The sequence below is a fragment of the Orcinus orca genome, chromosome 16 (assembly GCF_937001465.1).
Source record: "Orcinus orca chromosome 16, mOrcOrc1.1, whole genome shotgun sequence".
Lineage (NCBI taxonomy): Eukaryota > Metazoa > Chordata > Mammalia > Artiodactyla > Delphinidae > Orcinus > Orcinus orca.
Genome location: NC_064574.1, coordinates 40,203,186 through 40,222,960, shown reverse-complemented (window position 1 = coordinate 40,222,960; position 19,775 = coordinate 40,203,186). Strand labels below are relative to the sequence as shown.

The window sequence follows — 19,775 nt, the reverse complement described above, 5'->3', positions numbered from 1 at the left end:
AATAAAATAAGCCTGTTCTCATCGGCTCACCTACCAGGGCATCACTCAGAGCAGAAGATGAACTTGAGCAGCAGTAGTTACAAAGATGACAACAAAGAGCAGAAAACAGTCCCTGTGAACATTTCCGTGGTGCTTGGACAGACCCTATCTGTGACATCAAAGAGCTTTGTGAGGGCAGAGAACAACCCACAGGGCAGTGGGCTGAGGGCCGGGTTACAGGGATGTTTGAAATTTTAAAGTGGTCATTATATACTTTCAGGGCACTACAGTTCTGTGGGCCAGTTATAGTGTTTGGGCAACTGAAGTGACTTGGGTCTTGGCTCGGCCACTGGAAAGCCTCTACCCTAATCCTAGATGATAGTGGCTGCCAGTTATTGAGGGCCTGTCCTTAACCAGCTCCTCTGTCAACACACCCTGATTGAACTCCTATAACACTCCTGCAAGGTAGGTAGAAACACTCTCCTTTTATGGATAAGGAAACTGAGGCTCAGAGAGGTTAAGGTACTTGATTAAGGTCACATAGCTCAAACTTGGCAGAGCTGGGAGTAGATCTGAGATCTGCCCACTCTGGCCATATCCTGTTCTATACCCTGACATTCCAGCAACTTTGATTCCGGCTCCAGCAGCTCTTCCTTAAGATACTCACTTATGTGGCCATAATTTAACGTTACAAAGAAAAACCCTTGCAAAAAATCACTGTGGGATCTTTTAAAATAAGACCATGACCCATCAGAGAATTGCAGAGGACTGAGTCCCAGCCCACACTAAGCCGTGTCCATCTGATTTCATGATGCAGGTTATTCAGAGCAATCTGGGGAATGGTATACTACTATCTGAAAGAAAAATATTTATTTGGACTCTTTCTTTGCCCTGGATGATACCTTAAGTATCTCAAACACATACGGTCCAAAGTTGAGCAGACTCAATCACAAATTCGGTCTAACTATCTTCTGTTGTGTATTTTATAATTTATTCTACAGATGCTGTTATGTTCTACTTATTCATCTAGGATTTTTTTAAATACTCTTTGGCCACAGACATTTACATTCTTATCAAAAATCCTACCTTCAAATATTTGAGATAGACATCTTCCACTAAGCCCAGTTCCTGTGGCAATTGTACCTGGTCTCAGACGAGGCAGCAAGTCCTCAGGTTCAGTGACGTGCCCTGCTTTGCCACTGCATGGACCTCACCTTCCTGGGCTGTATATTCTCTCCTTGTGTCCTCCACAGCACCCGACACAGGGATAAATACTTAGAAATTGCTCTATACTTTCTTGTTGATTGAAATAAAAGAGGACTTAGCTCATCTGATGCTGTAAAGAATTCTGGAAATCACATGTTCCCTGTGAGTCAGACTGACAAGCAGTAATTATTCATCCATGTTGCAGATGCTACTGAGTTACTGTAGCGTGTAAGCTACACACCTATGGTCTCGCTTCAAAAGTGTGGTCCGGGGGCCAGCAGTGTCAGCTTCTCCAGGGCTCCCGGCCCTTTCTGGCATCTACGGCTTCAGAAGCTGCCTTTACCAAGAGCCCCAGGTGATTTGTGTGCACATAAAAGTCTGAGAAGCACTGCTTCAGAGGTATGATAAGGGACAAGATTTTCTTTATAAAGTAGCCATCCTGATGTCTAGTCTAATGACGGTGACGTTACTAAAAGAGACTCTAAAATCATCAAAGCTGGGAGTTTCCCCATGACCCAGGGATGCTGTGAGATCCAGATGCAGGGCACTCACTCCCCAGGTATGATAGATCTAGAAAGCTGGGGTGAAGGTGGCTCTGGTAGCCACAGTAACTGCCCCAGCAGAAGCAAATTCTACCCTCAAGACTGAAATGGAGGGAGTATTCTTAATGTTCATACATTTGGCAGAATATAATCTATAAAAGCTTTAGAGGAAAAAGTTGTTTCTAAGTAGTGGTTTCCAAACTTTAGTAAGCATGAGAGTCACCTGGTGACCTTGGTTGAAAAAAGAAATAAACAAAGAAGCCAAGAAAGACCCCAGGTCTCACTCCTGCATATTCTGGTTCAGTAGAAGGACGGCAGTGACCCTTGACCTGGACTGCACATTGGAGTCACCCACAGAGCTTTAAAAAACACTGATGCTTGGGCCCCACCCCCAGAGATCCCAAGTCAATTGATCTAGAGAGAAGTCCAGCCATCGGGATTTTTAAAAAATTGCTTAGGTGCGTATGAGCAACCATACTAAGAAACACTGGTGCTTTGGACCCCACTGTTCCAGAGCAGAGCCTGCTGGAGGGCTTGTTCAAACATTTTTGAGACCCACCCCAGAGAGCCTGATTCAGTAGGCCTGGAGTGGGGTCTGAAAATTTGCATTTCTATCATGGTCTTGGGTGATGCTGGTCAACTGGCTTGGGAGCCATACCTGGAAAACCGTTGGTATATAGGGAAGGGGCTGGGGCCCAGGATGGGTGTTAAATTTTAACAGGCAAAGGAGGGATTCTGAGGTCCAGGGTCTGAGCCCCAGTCAGAGAGACCTTGTTCCATGTGGTTTGGGCAGACAGGTTCAGCTTTAGTCCTGAGCCCAGGTTCAGTTCCACCCTGACCTTTTCCTCCCATTCCTATCTTCCAATCTAACTGTCCCATTTCTAAATACACTTTACTGTCCTAAAAGATGTGCTATTTATTTATTTTTCCAGAGAGGCAGAATAACATAGTAGTTAAGAGGACAGACTCTGGACCCAGACTGTCTGAGATGGATCCTAGGTCTTGACCCTTGAGGTCAAAGTTGTTTAACTTCTCCAGGCTTCAGTTTCCCCATCTGTAAAATGGGTCCCTGCCTCAGTGAGCTGATTAAATGAGCTAATCTGTGAGAGCTGCTATGAAGAGGAACTGTGAAAGGCAGGTGCTGTAGAAAGGTTGGCTACTGTTCCCAATCCTTTGTCTTGGAAAATAAATTGGACTTCTGGGAAAGGAGAAGGTTTTACAAGCCTCCTGATTGGGTGGGGTCTGGGAACTCTCTTTCTGCTCCCCTAGCATTTGATGTATATCTCTGCTGTGGCACCCTTTGCTCTATCAGTTAACTTTTCTCCTTTTATCCATAGATAGGTGAGATGCTCTTTAGGGAAGGACTGTGTCTTAATCATTTTTGGATTCCCAGAACCTAGCACAGTGATGGGCATAAGACGTGTTCAATGTCAGTCGAACAACTAAATGATGTGGCTGGGAAAAAAATGGTCTTACTCTTTTGGAAGTTGCCTAGGATCATCTATTAGCAGGTAGAAATGACTCTCCAATATACAACTGGTCTTTCTGCTGAAAAATGGGGGTAAGGGTGAGAATGCAAATGGTGCTAGACAAGTCATCCTCATAGAGTGTTCGCTTAAGTCTGCTGAGGCTGAACCACAAGAACATCACGATGGTGGATGCATTTGTAAGATATCAAATACTCTCATTATAACACAAGGTACACTGCCTGATTCCTCCTGAAGCCTGGCCAGATGCTTTCTGAATCTGTTTCCTCTTCATCTAGGACACACAAAAACCATTTCCCAGCCTCCCTTGCATCTACGTGGGGCCATAGGATGAGGTCTTGCTGATAGAATTTGAGCAGATGTGATGTGTGTCATCTCCAGGCTGAGGGGGTTAAGAGCGTGTGTGCCTTTTCTAGGCTCTAGCTCTCTACTGTCTTCCAGCCAGATGCAGCGCATCCAGTGGATAATTTGCAGGCCCTCACAGTTGGTGGAGCTTCAAGATGGAAGGAGCCTGGGTCCCTGAATGACTGAGTGGAGCAGAATTCCCCCGACCCTGTCTCCCATCCCAGCTTAAGTGAGAAAAGAACTTTCATGATTTTAAGTCATTGAACTTAGAAATTGCTTGTTATCTCAACTATCCTACTCTAAAAGCAGGGGAAACTATAAGTCCCAATTTGGGGTCTTGAAATTTATTGGTGGGGAGGCCTCGCTTTGACAACTCGTGACATACATGTCCATGAGGGTTTCCAAGGGCCACTCCACTGCCTACGATAAACATAACACAGTTGCCTGGTCAAAGGAGACAGCGGGGTACATCTCTTTTACTAAGTTGATTTTGAGTATGAATTTTTACAGTCAAACATATGAGGAAGTGAACTTGGTGATTCTGTCATTTTGGAAAAAAAGAAAAGAAAATTTTTGGGAAAAAGAAGGCAGAACCTCTAAGACCCCTAACTGAAAAAAAAAATTCTCTCCTAGGATAATTGGTATTATTTTAAAATTATAGTCTTTCCAGAAAAATGTGGCTTTGGGGGCCTCTTGGGGCTTCTGTGGACAGAGCGGACAGAGTCTGTATGAGGTCTGCCTCATTGAAGACCCAAAGCCACACACGGTAAACGGGGTTTTGTTTGGCTCCACGTCCGCTGGGCCTCATCGTCTCATTTATTCTCCGCACCAATTTTATATTACTGGGTGGTAGACTCACCATATTCTGGCTGTTCTTTGGATTCAAAAGTCCGGTGGCCTGGGGCCGGACGGTCCCACCCCCCAGGGGGGTTGAGGAAGTTGCTGTCGTCTGAGGTACTGTCGTACTTGTAGTCCTGGTCCCCGCCGTTGGCCCTTGCCAAGGACAAGGACCTCTGCCACCAGGCCCGCCAGTCGGGGGATGGGACTGACCAGCTGGGCTTATTCTCCGGATGCTGATCTTTATCTGCTTCAGAGTCAGGACCGTCCACCACCTCTATGGTGACCTGAAGAATTCAGAACAGGCCAGGGTCAATGAGGAGTCAACAGCCTCTAAGCCGGGTGACCCTTGGAAGACAGTCTGAGAGAACGGAGGGAAATGTGCGTCCCTCACAAAGGAAAGCTGAGGCCGCACGGTGACACAGAATGGAAGACCTCCAGGGACGCCCAAAGGAACGGACGCACACGGGCCTCGGGTTGGGAGGAAGCAATGCATCCCTAGGGTCCCTGATTTACTGACGACTGTGTTGCTGGGAAGCCTTTAATTCAAGGAGTAAACATGTACCCTGTATGTTCTTGAAGTGGCACAAGAATAATTATAATAAAACTGAACACTTACTGAGTACTAACTCTGAACCAGGGACTGTTTTAAAGGCTCTACATATATCAATTTATTTAATCCTCAGAACAGCCTTATAAGGTTGGTTCTATCGATTGGCCCTCGTGGCTGCTGATCTCCAAAGATGTCCCCGGCAATTCCTCCCATTCTGGTATGTGTGTGCCACACCTCTCATCAAGAGGTGGAGTTTGTTTCCCCTCCCTTTCAGTCTGGGCTGGCCTTGTGACTCACTGTATCCAGTAGAATGTGTTAGGTGTGACAATGTGACAAGCCTTATGAGGTCTTGCAATTTCCATTTTCATTCTCTTGGCATGTTCCTACCATTATGTACAGAAGCCCAGCCTAGACCGCTGCTCACAGAGCCACATAGAGGAGGACAAAGAGTCCTCTCAGTCACTGGCCAGCTCTGAGGCCCCGGTCTTGTGTGTGGGGTCATTTTGGATCCTCCAGGCCCAGTTGGGTCACCCTAGCTGATACCACGTGGAACAGAGATGAGCTCTCCTGGCTGAGCCCTGCCCAAACTCCTGACCCACGGGACCGTGAGCAATCCAGTGGTGGTTGCTTTAAGCTATTAAGTTTTGGGATGGTTGCTAGACAGCTTTTTATAGACAGGGAAACTGGCACACAGAGAAGTTAACAACTTGCCTAAGGTCACAGAGCTAGTTAGTAACTGGCAGCCATGGGTAGTCTAGCTCCAGAGCCCACGCTCTTACCGACTTTGCCGTACTGCCTCTCAAAAAGTCAGTCACCGAGGTAGTGTCCCCTCCTGTGACCAAGTGAGCAAAGAGGCCACTGATGCTGGTGGGGGCTGGATGCCACAAGTCGTGTAGAGATGTGAGCACAAGGTCCTCAAGGTCCAGGATGTCACAGCTTGAGTTTCACTCATCCCTAGTCCAGACCCAGCACACACTCCTTAACCGACCCTCAGGGTCAGAGCAGATAGTTCCAGAGTCAAGGTCAGAACTTGCTCTTGGATTTATGGAGCCTAGTTTGGAAGTCATGGGGCTGAAGGAATGCAGCTTCTTGGCTTCGAGAGACAATCAACATAGAGAAACTTGTTTAAAAAACATAATAAAAGACTCCTTGGGTTCCTTTGGCCATCGCATAGCTCTTGCAACACCCCCTGGATGAGTTATGTGCAAATGAATCAGAAACGTGCGCTCCAAGTAATCAGCGCAAGATGTACTGGGCAGATGCTTTTCCAGTTTTGCCCTAACTGGACATCTGAGAGATTTGCTGACATACTCTGTCACATTGCACCAGGTCGTGCCAATCCCTGAGACAAACAGACCCTTCCTTTTGTCTTAGGAATTGGAAGGTTTGAATTCTACTTGTTTTGACATTTTAAAGAAGTTGCCCAGCTCATGGCGGGCCTGGGCTGTGGCCTTGTGTGGTCCAGACACAAAGTTAAGGGTGTGGCCTTCCATCCCAGATTATACTTGGGCTGTGGCAGGCCGAGTGCATCTCTTCCTCTGGTTTGGGATGCCTAGAAGGGCACCACTGGCTTGCTTCCATGCCACCACCATCACCCCAGTCTCATAAGCATCCCTTGCGTATTTGTAAATAATTACGGGACGTTTAGTAATCCCCGAAAAGGAAAAAAGAAAAGAAAGAATTACAGCATTTGCCTTGTATCATTGCTGTTTGCTGAAGGGATGGTTGTTGGAAAGGGACGAGGACCTGGACCCACACACAACGCTGTAAGGGCAACGCAAGAAATACACAGCTGGGCTGTGCAGACCTGAGCTGGGCAGTGACACGGTGATGCCGAGCCTTTGACGACAACCTTTCTCCTCTGCAGTCCAGGCCCCCTGTGCCTGCAGACAGAACAACTGAGCCGCAACAATCGTCTGCGAGGCTATTAAGGGTTTTGGAGGGGAGAAGCCGCCAAGAGTCAGGCAAGCCTGCAATTATGGTAATGAAATCAGACTCTGGGTAGGAGATAAGGGGGAATGGGCTGGACAGTTTTGGTATTCCATTTGTATCCAGACTGGAGTCAAAGGGATTGCCTAAACAAAACGTGCCCTGCAATTTCTCCAAGCTGGGAATCAAAACAATTTCATGTTTTAAGCTATTACCGTCAATATGATTTTTTTCCCCCCGCAAACTACTGCTCAGATCCAAACAAAATAGATTTGTTGCCTTGGCCAGGCAATGAGTAGCAAAATATGAATTTACTCCAAAAACTATATTGATGACTAAATCTCATCAGTTTAGAGGTTTCTTTTTCCCCTTTCATTTTTAGCCACTGCTCCAACTGAATTAAAAAATAAAACACACACACACACACATGCAAAATAAAAAACACACAAACCTTAGGATCCACCCTTCCCTGCAGTTAAGAATATGGAAACCTCATACAGACATCAAATGAAGAAATGTAATCTTGAGCCTGAAATTTCATAGGCATCCAATTAAAAAGACTTAATGAGCACGATCATGACTTCTCGAATGGTGCGGATTAGTTTTATGTTTCCTGTTGCTCTTATTATATTTACATGTTCTTTAGCATCAAAGAATCTGTTCCTAAAAATGTCTTGAACAATAATAAGTGTGATGAGCTGAAGGTGTGGTAGTGAGCACAGCAGATTTCCAAGCTGATAGATCTTACCATCTTTTTGCATCCTTAATAGACAGAATTGAAGCATCTCTAGTACATTGGTTTCTTCTGGACTTTTCTATACCATGAATCAAGATAGTAAAAGAAAGAGAACTTTTCCAAAAGACCCAACTCCAACTTCTGGCAGAATCTTGTCAGCTCTAAGAAAGAGAGTCTAGAATAGGTGCCAATTTGGAGAATTCCATCCACAATTAGTAAAGGAGGATAAAATCCTGTGTAATATTACCTGTTTCTTTCTTTCTCTTGAGAGTTTAAACATTTATTAGAAATAAACTCTTTACTCTTGCTCTGAAAAGCACTTTCCACTGGGAAACTAACACATTTCTTAGTTTAACTGATAATAAACTAATGACACTGGGAATACAGAAGCCTTGACTTTCTGAACTCAGGAGAATCTTCTAGAAGCTTCTAACTTGGTCCTCTAAGCCTTAAGAGCTATGGTGACTAGGCAGATTTGGGTTCGTATTTATTTCCCAGAGAGGAAAATGAGGCCTGGGAGGTGAAATGATTCCTCAAAAGCACAGAGCATCCGGGGACAGGGCGACAGTCTCCAGCAAAGGGTTAGACCCCCGACTATGCACCCCTTCTTCCTTGACAATTGCCAAAAAAAGAACACAAAGGACTAAGTAGATATATAATCCCTCCCTCTCAGACCCACTGATGCTCTAAAAACAACTCTGGCAGCTCCAGTAAGTGTGGTTAATGCTTTGAGATTTGCAGCGTGCTCGTTCAAATATCGTTGCTTGTTCTACACAAGTTAAACCCACATTTCAGGCATAGAAACTGGCCTAGAGAATTCACGTTCCTGAGGCGAACAGCAAGGAAGATGGAGAGCTGGACTCAAAACTCCTGATTCTTAATTATTTTATACGTTTCCTCCGTCATCTTCATGCTCACTGACATCACCAACCAGCATCCACCAGTCTGGGGAATCTTCCCATATTCCTGTCTCTGTGCTGAGGGCTTCGCGTGGATGATTTCATTTAATCCTCACAACAGCCCTACTCCTACAGAGTATTGTACTGCAGAGGTACGACTCACAGGTTGTGTTATCATTCCCATTGTACAGACAAGGAAACTGAGGCATAGAGAGGTCGAGTAACCTGCACGCAGCCATAGAGGCCAAGCCTGGTCAACAAAACTGTGGTACCGGAGCCCAAGGGCAGGTTGGTGGACTCTCGCTCATGACAGGGACTGCAGGGCCGCCATAAGAATCTGAACAATACCGGCTTGTCCCCTGGAGTGTGTGGGCCCATCTCTTGGGCACAGAGATTTCTTGGTTCTTACTTGGCCAGGCCTGCCATTCCAAAAGGATTTTAGGAAAAACGGAGGAGGGGAAATCAGAAGTAGAAGCACGTACAACACCTGCGGCCCTGGCCAACTCATCTGATTGTATCAAGAGGTCTACGGCCGTGTAAATAAGTCTGTGCGAGGGGAAAAAAAAGGCCTTTAGATGACTATTTTTGTGTCTCCCTCAATGGAAGAAAAGAAATAAATACATTGGTTGAAATGAATACAGATCTCAGATTGACCCAGAAAAGAGAACTATTTGGTGGTGAATAGCCACTGCGGTCATGAATTGATGCAGTGCGCCTAATAATGAGTTTATTTTAGAGATTTTTGTCTTTGCTATCTGACCATCAGCTGCAGACCAGAAACTTCGCCAAGGATACCGAAGTTCAAGTTGAACTTCTCCTGGGAGATTGACTTTCTTTCCTGAGTGATTTATTTATTTATTTATTCGTTGCCAAAACCCCAACTTCTAGTTTTGTTTTAAATTTAATATGGAGATTGGGTTCAGGAGTTTGAGGCTATTTCTTTCTCTTTTGTGCATTGTTGTTGTTTTTTTTTTCTTTCCCCTCACTCACTTCCACAGCCTGAAGCCAGTCTTAAAATGGAGAGCCCAATCCACTTGGGACAGAGGCCACCTGGCTTCAGGGGTTTAAAAAAAAAAAAAAGCTCTAAAAAGCTGGGCTTTTGAAAGGATTTCCCTTCCTAAAAGTCAAGAGGCCCAAGAGCTCAGCATTGTCACTTTGGAAAGGTGTGGGCGGTTTGGCAGGGGGGCACAGCAGACCCCAGCCTTGGAGCGTGGGAAATGCTTGCAGACACAGGGGGGCTGGGGGGAGGTTCAGAGAGATGGGTATCAGATTCCTGGGTAGCTCCCGGCTCCAGTGAGGGCTGCCTAAGTGGGGGTGAGGGGCAGGTTGCCAGGGGATGGGGGGAGACCAGGCCAGGGGCCCCAGCAGCGGAAGCCGACCCACTGATATGCCTTCACCTGTTTTCAGTCCACTCCCCAGGGAGAGACAATGCTTGGACGGCCCGGGGTGACCGGTGGGACTGTCTGCTTGGCTGAATCGGCCCTGTGTCAAACCAGTGGATTTCAACAAAAGACCAGAGCTCTGAGGAAGGGGCGAGGGCTGACAACGTGAAAACCATCACCCCTTTTAGAAAGCACCTCATCTTTTAAAGGACCACCGGGGAGCTGGTTTACTCAAGTGCAGTGGGGCATGAGGCTACAGCGGCCAGTGCTGCGTGTGTGTGTGTGTGTGTGTGTGTGTGTGTGTGTGTGTGTGTGAGTTTGCGTGTATGTACGTGCCCTCACACACACTCACACTCGGACCTAGGGCTGGGGCTCCCAGGGGTAGCAGCTGAGTCAGTCTTTCTTTGAGCATCTTTCTGAGTCAGTAACACTCCCCTTTCATAATCTTCCAGAAAGAGAAAGGACAGGAATGCAGTTCAGCATTCCATCATCAGATCAATAAAACATAGGCTACCCTACCCCACCCCGCCGACTGCCTGCGGAAGGTTAACAGACACAGGGCTTGTGCAAGGCAGAAATTGGATGAACCAACTGGCCGGCGGGCAACAGGACAGCACTGGCCTGGTCTTTGATTCTGATGGCATCTGGGTTGAAGCCTCATTCGTTTCGGGTCCATTTTGCCAGAAACCCTGATATTTGGAGCTACGGGGAAACCTACACTCTCAAGAGGTATAGTGATTTCTTCTGTCCAAAGGGTAACTCAAGAAACATATAGGGACCTCATAGGAGTCGCCTGGTCCCCTTCCCGCCTTGTGCTCCGAAGCATCCCTTTCTGAAGCAGCTCCTGGAGGCAAACTTCTTGTATGTGCTGGGGCGGTGCTGAGACAGAGTGAAGACAAAGTGGGGATTCCTTTGCACCTGTTAGAAGTCTATACAAACAGGTGACTGTGGGCTCAGAGGGGACAAGGACGAACGATTTCCTTTTGTCCCATCTCCGCTGCCATCCTTGTGACGGCACAAGGGGAAGCTGCGTTTTATAAAAGTCCAAGAGGCTTTGTTGGAGAGTCTCAAGGGTGGTGTGATCTCATAACTCATCCTCCACTTATCCTCTGTTCCCTTGTCTCACTTTATAGTTCTCTCCACACCCATAAACTCCAACCACCCTCTCATCCCTCAGGAAGCCCAGCGGAACTGTTCCAAAGCACTCTTCACTTCGCGTCTGGCTAGACAACACAGCTTATTCTGATGAAAAATGTATTGCGGGCTCGGGGGTTTTACTGAGCTCAGGCACAAATCCATCGCTTCATGGCTGCCCTTTTCTTTTTATGGAAAAGTCATTTGGGTTCCCCAGATCTGAGGATCCCAACCACTTTTGCCCCACTGTTCTTCCCTGACAGTCAGGTTAATGTTTTAAAAAGGCCCAAGTGGGGTCTGAGGACTTCCTGATGGATGGATTTATCTGGTAGAGAGAAAGGGGATCCTGAGAAATTTTGTTAGAAATTCGGTTCTAGGTGGAGCTCCATCCGCTTAGTAAATTTCTAATGAGGGGACTGCAGCCTTCCAGTCCCCTGCATCCAGGTCTTTTCTTGTAAGTTTATATTAGTAACTCTTAAATCGATTATATTAATAGCTCAGTCCTCAGCATTAAGCCCCACAGCGACATTTCCCATCTCTGAAAAAAAAATGCAAGCTACAGCAAACCTAAAATTGTTGTGGGCATGATCTAAGCATCCTTGGGATAAGGGTGGTTTAGTCCTAAAACCGTAAAATCTATCAACAAGGAAAAATCACTTCCTGTCAATGAAGGCGTGATGGGGAGCCTCTGAGCAACAGTAAAGAGATGTCTGTACCTTTTTTTGCCAGTCTGCACCTCCCCCAAGTGGATCCTTTGTTCTTTATCAGAGAGCCATGTGGCCAGTTCCCGGAGAGAGGGCAGTGGATCAAAAGGCCTGTTTTCCCCATTAATCAATTAGAACAGTCCAAGACCTATTGGAAATATTAATTGGTCCATGCAGTGATTTCGGCACATGGGTTGTCAAAGAGTGACCTCCAAAACATCTTTCACTTATGTACCCTCAACGCTGCCCTGCCCTAATCTTCCCAAATATCCCATCTATTCAGGTCTGTCCTCCATGGAACTCAGCGCTTTTTCTGCCTCTGTCTCCACAATCCTTCTGGCACTGTCTTGGGTGGTAGCCGGGATCGTTACACCTACGTCATTTCCTGGAGGGAGAACACCTTGCATTTCTTAACTGCCCAGAAGCTAACACGGCGTTGAGGTGCATTCTCAGGGACATTCAGTAGTCATAACAACACTGGTGTTAGGAACAAAACAACTCTGGCCAAGGAAATCTGATCTAAAAGCGTGTCACACAGACAGCGTTAGTCTTGCGAGAGAGACCACTAACCTAATTATGGATCAATTGTTCCAAGGTCAGGTTCAGGAACTTTCTGCCATGGAAGCTAATTGGAATTTGATGCAGAGAAAGAATAAGCTGCCCTTCCTCCAATGAAAAGAGTTGAGGATAAACTTAAAAGTATGGAGGCAGGCACCTGAGGACTCGGGCTGCACAGGGCCAGGCTGCCCAGGGGGATGAGCTGCCCTCGGAAGCCATGGGTACCGTCTCTGGGAAGAAACAGTGGGAGGCACAAGCAAAATTCAAAATGAGGAGTTTGTTTTTGAAACATGAAATGGAAGGGTGAGTATTCTTGGGAGCCTGAGAGACTGGGTTTGAGCCCCAACTACTGTTTACGAGCCATGTGGCCTTGGGCAAACCAAATGGGAACTTCCTGAGAGTCAGTTGCATTATTGATAATATTGGAGGAATGACGTGGGCTCCATAAGAGCATTGGGAGAGTCAAATCGGATCCACCTTTACTCTGTAAAGTAAATTGTGCTATTTCAGTGCAGATGAGAGTTCTTATTTTCAGTTCCAGGTACCTCTTTCCTAATCTCCCATTTCCTTCAGCGTCACCCCAGCTCATCTTAGTGATACGTATTCCTCTCTCCCCTAGAAACTTCTGTTATCACCTCCTTTTCTCTTATCAAAAATTTTGTATCAGTCATTTACACTTTGGAGCAACTGAAGTGTTGTCAGCACCTAAAGGAATTTCTGGTGTCTAAGGCAAGCTAGAGAGGCATTTGAGAGACAGTGTCTTCCTGAGACTCTTAGAAATCACACTGTGATCTGCCTCATCTACTCATGTGTCTGATTGGCCTTTCCCTATAGCTAACATATTTCATCAATTTCAGGGCATATTATTTTGTTTTGTTTTCACATTTCTTTTTTTTTTTTTTTTTTGATGTGGACCATTTTTAAAGTCTTTATTGAATTTGTTACAGTACTGCTTCTGTTTTATGTTTTGTTTTTTTGGCTGTGAGGCATGTAGGATCTTAGCTCCCCGACCAGGGATTGAACCCGCACCCCCTGCCTTGGAAGGTGAAGTCTTAACCACTGGACCTGCAGGGAAGTCCCTGTTTTTACATTTCAACAGCTCTGAAATCAGGATGTATCTTATAATCATTGATGTGTCATACTCTAAGTAGCACTGCTTTCTTTTTTCAGTGGTTGATAAAATAATGATGTGTCTCATAATCCAGGGTGTTACACAGATGCAATACAACGCTGCTCTTATAGAGATAACATGCTTGTCAGGAGGATTCATTAAGGGGTCAAGGAGAAAAGTGAGGTAAGGCAGCAGTTGCTTTGGAATCAGATCAGGAAACAAAAGACATGGGCTGTTTCATTTTCTTTCACCTTTCAGTTGCTAAGCATTACCTGGATATTTGGATTCTGCCCATTGATATCAGCTTTGGAAAGATCTGGAAAGTTTGGTAGATCAAGGAGAAAGGATCTGGGGCCATCTCTTTGCAATGAAGGGGGCCCAGCCTCTTGCTGGAATTGCTGTCTGGGGAATGGTTGGTGTGCAGACTGGTGGTCCGAATGCTCCCCTGGTGTTTCTTTGGAGAGAGGAGAGCTGGTTTCCGATGTCGAGGCACTTTCCATGTTGAGGTTATTCTAAAACAAACAAACAAGCAAATGAACAAATAAATAGGAGAAGCATGATTTAGAAATGCCACCCTTAAAAATTCAGGACAAGGACAATTTCAGGGGCTGGAATTAAGCCAGGATGGTATTCCCAACTTGTTTTCCTTCCATGGCTTAGTTTTTCTATCTTCAAAAAGCTAAATCATCAGGAAATTTTCCTAGCCTGCTACTTGGGAATTTTCTGAGGGCTAATGTGTGATTGGATATTAATCAAACATCAAAGCATATCAACAGAAAGTGCTAATCTGAAGGAGACTAGGTGCTCATTTAGAACTGGAATCAAATTATGGTTTTCTTATCACAGCTTCAATCGATTAACCACTCTGGCTTGAGTTATAGCCCCAGTATCCAGTGTTTGTTTATTTGGTGTGGGTCAGCAGAAGATCTGACCAAACTGGGTAAAATACTTCAGCCAAATCATTGATTATTTCTAACCATCCATCCATCCATCCATCCAACCATTTTTTTCATCCATCCACTCACTAACCTATTTAACTTTCATTCCTCCTTCCTTCAATTCTTTCATTCATCTACTCATCCATCCTTCCATCCATTTATCCGTCCATTCATCCACACAATCAACAAGTGTCAACCACATGCTAGGCACAGGAAAGCCATGAACAAGACAGACACGGGTCCTATTCTCTTAGACAGTATGTCTAGTTGGGGGGAATAAACAATAAATACACACATAAATAAGATCAGGTCAGAGAATGGTGATTGCTAAGAAGAAAAGGAAGAAGAAAATGAGGTAGAGTGGTCAGGGCAACTTTAGATAGGTAGCTGGGGAAGACCTTCCTGAGAAGGTGACATCTGAAGTGAAACCTGAACACCTGTAATTATCTGGGGGAAGAACATTCTAGCAGAGGGAACAGCAAGTAAGACAGTGAGGTAGGGATGGCTTGTCTCATTTAAGAAACACAGAGAAGGCCAGTGAGGCTGGGATGGAGTGAAGGAAGGGAGAACGACCCAAGATGGGGATGAAGAGGTGGAGACAGGCCAAGAAAAAGTGACAAAAAGGCATTCTGAAATTGAATGCCTTTATCCCGGAAAGAAAAGTCCAAGTCTGTTGTTTTTCCAAACTAGCAAAAAATGTCCGTGTTTAGTTGTCACTAGGGGAAATTTTTTCCAGTGACTGAAGAGTGTAGTAGTTGCTGGACTTCTTTCTCAAAGCAGCCCTTCTTCTGCTCTCATTCTTCCTGGACCTCTTGTTGGATGTTTCCTCCATCCCTTCAGGCATAGCATTTTCATGTTTACTGGTGGAGGGAGATGTGGAGATAGAATTTCACCAGTGTTTGGGTCAGTGGTTAATGTTCTTGTTATTCTTGGGCATGTTTGGGGGTTTTGGAGTGAATATTCCAGCACATTGCCTCCACACACACTCCCTGCCCCCTCTCACAGCAGCGTCTTTGACCCAGTCAAGGGGTTACACCTGGTATCAAAACACTCCCGACTCTGAGTACCCAAGGTCAAGAATGGCCTGAGGATGAAACACATGCAGTGGGTAATGATCTTATTAGAGAGCTGACCTGAGGGGATGGATTTTTCTCTCTTTGAACAGACATGGGGCTGTGAGGAATAAACTCACTTGTGCAGAGACCATGTGAATGTTCCCAGAGGCCAAGAAGAGGCTGAGCTAGAAAGAAGCATGTCTGCTGTCTCTTCCTTAACATGTGCAGCTACGGCAGGGGAAGCGGGCTGCTCTTCATCATGTCTTTGCTTGCCCTTCTCCTCTGCTCAGGAGATGTGGCCAGGGGCAGTGTCTTTGTTCACCTCTCCTGTCACCTTTCTGCCATGTTTTCATCTCCTGACACTTCCTCCTAGGGGGAGTTGCCCTGCCATCCCCAGGCATTGCTCAATGCAACAGAGGCCAAATGTATTATGCTGAGATTATATTATCCAGCACATAGAGAGAAAGAGACAGAGACAGAGACAGAGACATGCTAATTCTTTCCTCAACGTAAGACCTTTCTATCATAGCCCAGGGAAAGATAACTGAATGCAACTGTTCCCTTGTTTTTCTCCCTGGATCCTCAACAGTGTTAGTAAGGACAGTTGACTTCTCATGGAGAATTTATTGCACAGGGTTTGGGAATCTAAGTCTCAGAAGGGACCCAGGATTTGCTTGTCCATGGCTTGAGGGATCCCCAGCAAATCCAGCCCTCACGTCATTATAGCAACTGGGACATACTGTTTAACTGTATTAAAGATGGAGCTCTTTTTACTTTTCCCTGTGATGAAGCACTCTTTCTACTATGAAAACTTATATTTTATTTTATATTTGGTACTTTTGTTTTTTGGCCACACTGCATGGCATGTGGGATCTTAGTTCCCCAACCAGGGATTGAACCCATGCCCCCTGCAGTGGAAGTGAAGAGTCCCAACCACTGGACTGCTAGGGAATTCCAGAAAAACTTGTATTTTAGAAGAAGAATAGGAAAGGTATCTGTGCTGCTTATTTGGCATTTCACTTAGACAGCTGAAAAAACAAGGACTGACTATGATGGGTTTCTTGATCTGACTCTGGAATTTTTACTGAGAGGAGATACACTACCCCAGAGTGATCCTGGCTTAGACAGGGACCAAGAAAACCCCTCAAACTCTCTGTGGCTCAATAATCCTCCATGTAAAACAAAGCAGACGATAAGGAGAATCCCATGCTGTGCCAGCAGGATGGTCAAGAGAACTCAGGGTGGGTTGTGACTATACCTGAAAAGAGAACTGTAGAGTTAGGGCAACGGGGCTGGACGATTCAGGCCTCAAGTGCCTCTGCCGCGAAGACGGGGGCTAAAGTACATTTTGGCTTGAATTATGGACACAGTTGTGGCATTTCTCCATCTTTCCCCAATCCTCATCCTCCCACCCCTCCAACAACATTTGGAAGATGAGAATGGGAATAATAAAAAATGCTAATCACGATCTCTGAATATCTGAATTATTCTTGCATTTTTACAAAAACATAGTTATCTGGAAATCTTGGCTCCCTCGAAACCGTGGCATGCCCCCAGACTGTTCAGAAACTGGAAGCTCGACGGTAGGGGGAGGGTGCCTTACAGTGAATCATATAAAATGAAGCTCCACTTTATTCAATCAACGACAAGATTCAGGGAGTCACCGTTATTTTGGTAATCAAGAATTTAAATCTGGGGCGGGAGACAGTAGACAGGGTCTGCTAACAAGGCAGGAAAACACCGCTTCTTCATTCTTTCTCAAAGACCCACTGTACAGCTTCCTTGTAGAGGCCCCACTGGAGGTCATGGCTGATGCGCCGAGCTCACTCACCAAGAGATCCACTTAATTATTCTAGCAGAGTAAAGATTCTCAGGAAGGGTGGATCTCAGAATGAAGATTTAAACAGTTGGTATGTTATTCAGAAAAGCAGACATTATTCTCTGAAGACGTGAGCTTTGGACAGTCCAGGGATTGAAGGAAAGAAATATCACCATTCTTTCCAAGGTGCTGCAGGATTCGTTTTGTTTAAATTCAAGTGACATGAGGGCATCTGCTCAGTTTGGGAAAATATGTCTTTACCCACAATGTGTCTTTGAGTTGACTTTCAATCTGTGACAGTGCTGCAGCTCCAGGAGCCACGTTCTCTCTAATCTGCGAGATAGAAGAACTAAAGCTAGTTAGCGGTTTATACGCATGCAGTGTTCCACTGCCAAGGAAGGTGACCTGTGGTGGCCAAATTGTCCAGCTGCTGCTTAACGCTCCCCATCTTTGGGCATAGCTCCTGTCCCTCCATTGTTTTACAACTTATTCTTGTTTAAAATAGGAATAAAGTACTAATATTGTAAAGTGTTAACAATAATAATAAAATTATAAACTAGGCTCCATGCTCATGCAGCCTGGAGTTTTGCCTTAGATGGCAGTATTGTTGTGGCAGACATTGTAGTTTCCTCCCCAATATCCATTCCCCACTTTTTTTTTTTTTTTTTTACTCAGTGTTTATTTCAGGTGGCAACGTGCCTGGCTAAAACTACATGTTCTAGCATCCACTGCAGCTAGGGATGACCATGTGACACGGTTCTACCCAATGAGATGTAAGTGGAAGGTGCCTGATGGTACTATTGGACAGAAGGCAGAGTCAGTTTGTCTTTTGCCTCTTTTCCGTCTTCCATTTTCTCCTGGCTGAACTGTGGATAGTAGTGTTGGAAGTGAAATGATGCCACTGGCAAGAGGTTGAAGATACACGCCAAAGGTGGCTGAATGGAAAGATAGAGGAACCGGGGTCCCCGATAGCATGGCAGAGCCTTCATACTAGTCCTGGAATGATGACCTCTGAACTTCTTGTACCCTTGATACAAACAGTAGTATTGACAATACTGCAGCCCTAGTAGCAATGTTCCCTGTACGATCCTAATTTGAGAGCTGTGACTGCCAATAAAAAGGGAAAAGCTCTGTTTAGCAAAGTGACTCAAGACTGTGTACCATCCCCAGCTGTAGGAAGTACCAACAGGGCATATAGTGAATCATCACCGCGACCTTCACAATGGCAGCCAGGTTATGGGTACTCAGCTCTGCTGCTAATTTTCATAATATCCTTTTCCAAATCTGCCCTCTACCCCCTTCTCTGTATACGTATAGAATCTTCTATTATTTCAGCATCTATACCTTACATTTCTCAAATCTATTACTCACTGGGTAATGTAATATTTCCTTTAATTTATCCAAAAATACTATCATTAAAGTTCAAGGACTTTGCCCTCAAAGGATCCAGAGATCCTTAGACAAATGGCTGATCCCAGAACTTGGGCAGGGAAGTCAAGGTGAGTTTGGGATATTTTGCTGTGTCAGAAAGCCAGGAAGACTTCAGTGATTAATGGTGTCCTCTTGAAAGAACACAGGAGCCAGATTGAAGGGCCCACCCTGCACCAGGATTAGACAATTTGGGCGTTAAAACAAAAAAGGTTGTCATTGACTGCCATACATTGCATCTGTGACATTCCATGAGCCTATGATGATACTCATAAAAGAGAGGAAGCCAGAAAAACCATCACCCCCGTTCGAGGTAGGGATTATAAAACTCCTTACTTTGAACATTTGTATTAAAAAGAAGTAGAGTTTTGTCTAAGGAAATAAAGTTTGAACTGAGATTGAAAAACACAGGTAAAATGAAGCCCGTGAAGCAGGTGAAGAGGACGGAGCAGAGGGGGAGATGGGCCAGGGAGCACTGCAATCCTGGCAAAGGATACGGTGGGTGCAGACTCCCTGAGGCCTCCCAGGGCCTGGCGCAGAGGCCCAAAGGCTATCAGAGCTGGAATGGAGTGGGTGTTAGGCTCAGTGCCAGTCTGCTGTCTTAGTAAGCGATCACTGAGTAAATAATACAAATGCTAGGCCCAAACCCAGACGTCTGGGCCCACCAGCCTTCGGTCTGAAAGCTTTCTATCCTACTGTACTGTGACTTTTCCATTAGGTCCCCACTTCCCCACTGGCATTCTCTGGGTCGTCTGGAGTCTTGCTAAGCTTTATGGGTGGGGATCGCCTCCCTGGCTCTCATCGGCTGGCCCTGGATGCCCCTGGGAAAGCTCTGTGAAGATGTGCTGAGAAGAGAAAACCTCTCCTCGGCAGACCAGGTACAGTTTCTAAGATAACAAGCCCAGGCACTTTGTCATTCATGTCCTTTCTCCCCAGGACATCCCTGGCCCAAGACCAAGGATGCCCAGCAAACGCCCTTAGCCCCTGCGGCGCGGACTCGCTCATTTTGGCTGTCCTTGTGACCAAGGTGGATCACCACGGCCACATCAAGGTCAGCATGGCCATAGTGGACAGAGTTGCCAGCTGGTCATTTGACATAGGAGCGAGCGAGAGAGGGAGGGGTTCTTTGGAGA

The 19,775-nt window shown here is 45.7% G+C and overlaps 1 protein-coding gene and 1 long non-coding RNA gene across 7 annotated transcripts in view; one reads left to right on the top strand and one right to left on the bottom strand.

Annotated features, from left to right (window-relative positions):
• The window catches only part of ISM1 (isthmin 1), a 91,669-nt gene that overhangs the window by 18,266 nt on the left and 53,628 nt on the right, over nucleotides 1-19,775 (bottom strand). For 5 of the 6 annotated variants that reach the window (XM_049699220.1, XM_049699218.1, XM_004276476.3 and 2 more), the window contains exons 2-3: nucleotides 13,675-13,914; nucleotides 4,419-4,683 (exon numbers count right to left, since the gene is read on the bottom strand). In XM_049699220.1, the coding sequence (XP_049555177.1) occupies nucleotides 4,419-4,683; nucleotides 13,675-13,902 (493 nt within the window). In that variant the 5' untranslated portion in view covers nucleotides 13,903-13,914. The remainder of the gene's footprint in view (nucleotides 1-4,418; nucleotides 4,684-13,674; nucleotides 13,915-19,775) is intronic. The other variant, XM_049699222.1, reaches the window with a different exon arrangement.
• Nucleotides 311-4,771, top strand: LOC125961425 (uncharacterized). Its single transcript, XR_007472139.1, has 3 exons — nucleotides 311-444; nucleotides 3,656-3,788; nucleotides 4,653-4,771. It is a non-coding gene; the product is annotated as an uncharacterized LOC125961425 (long non-coding RNA).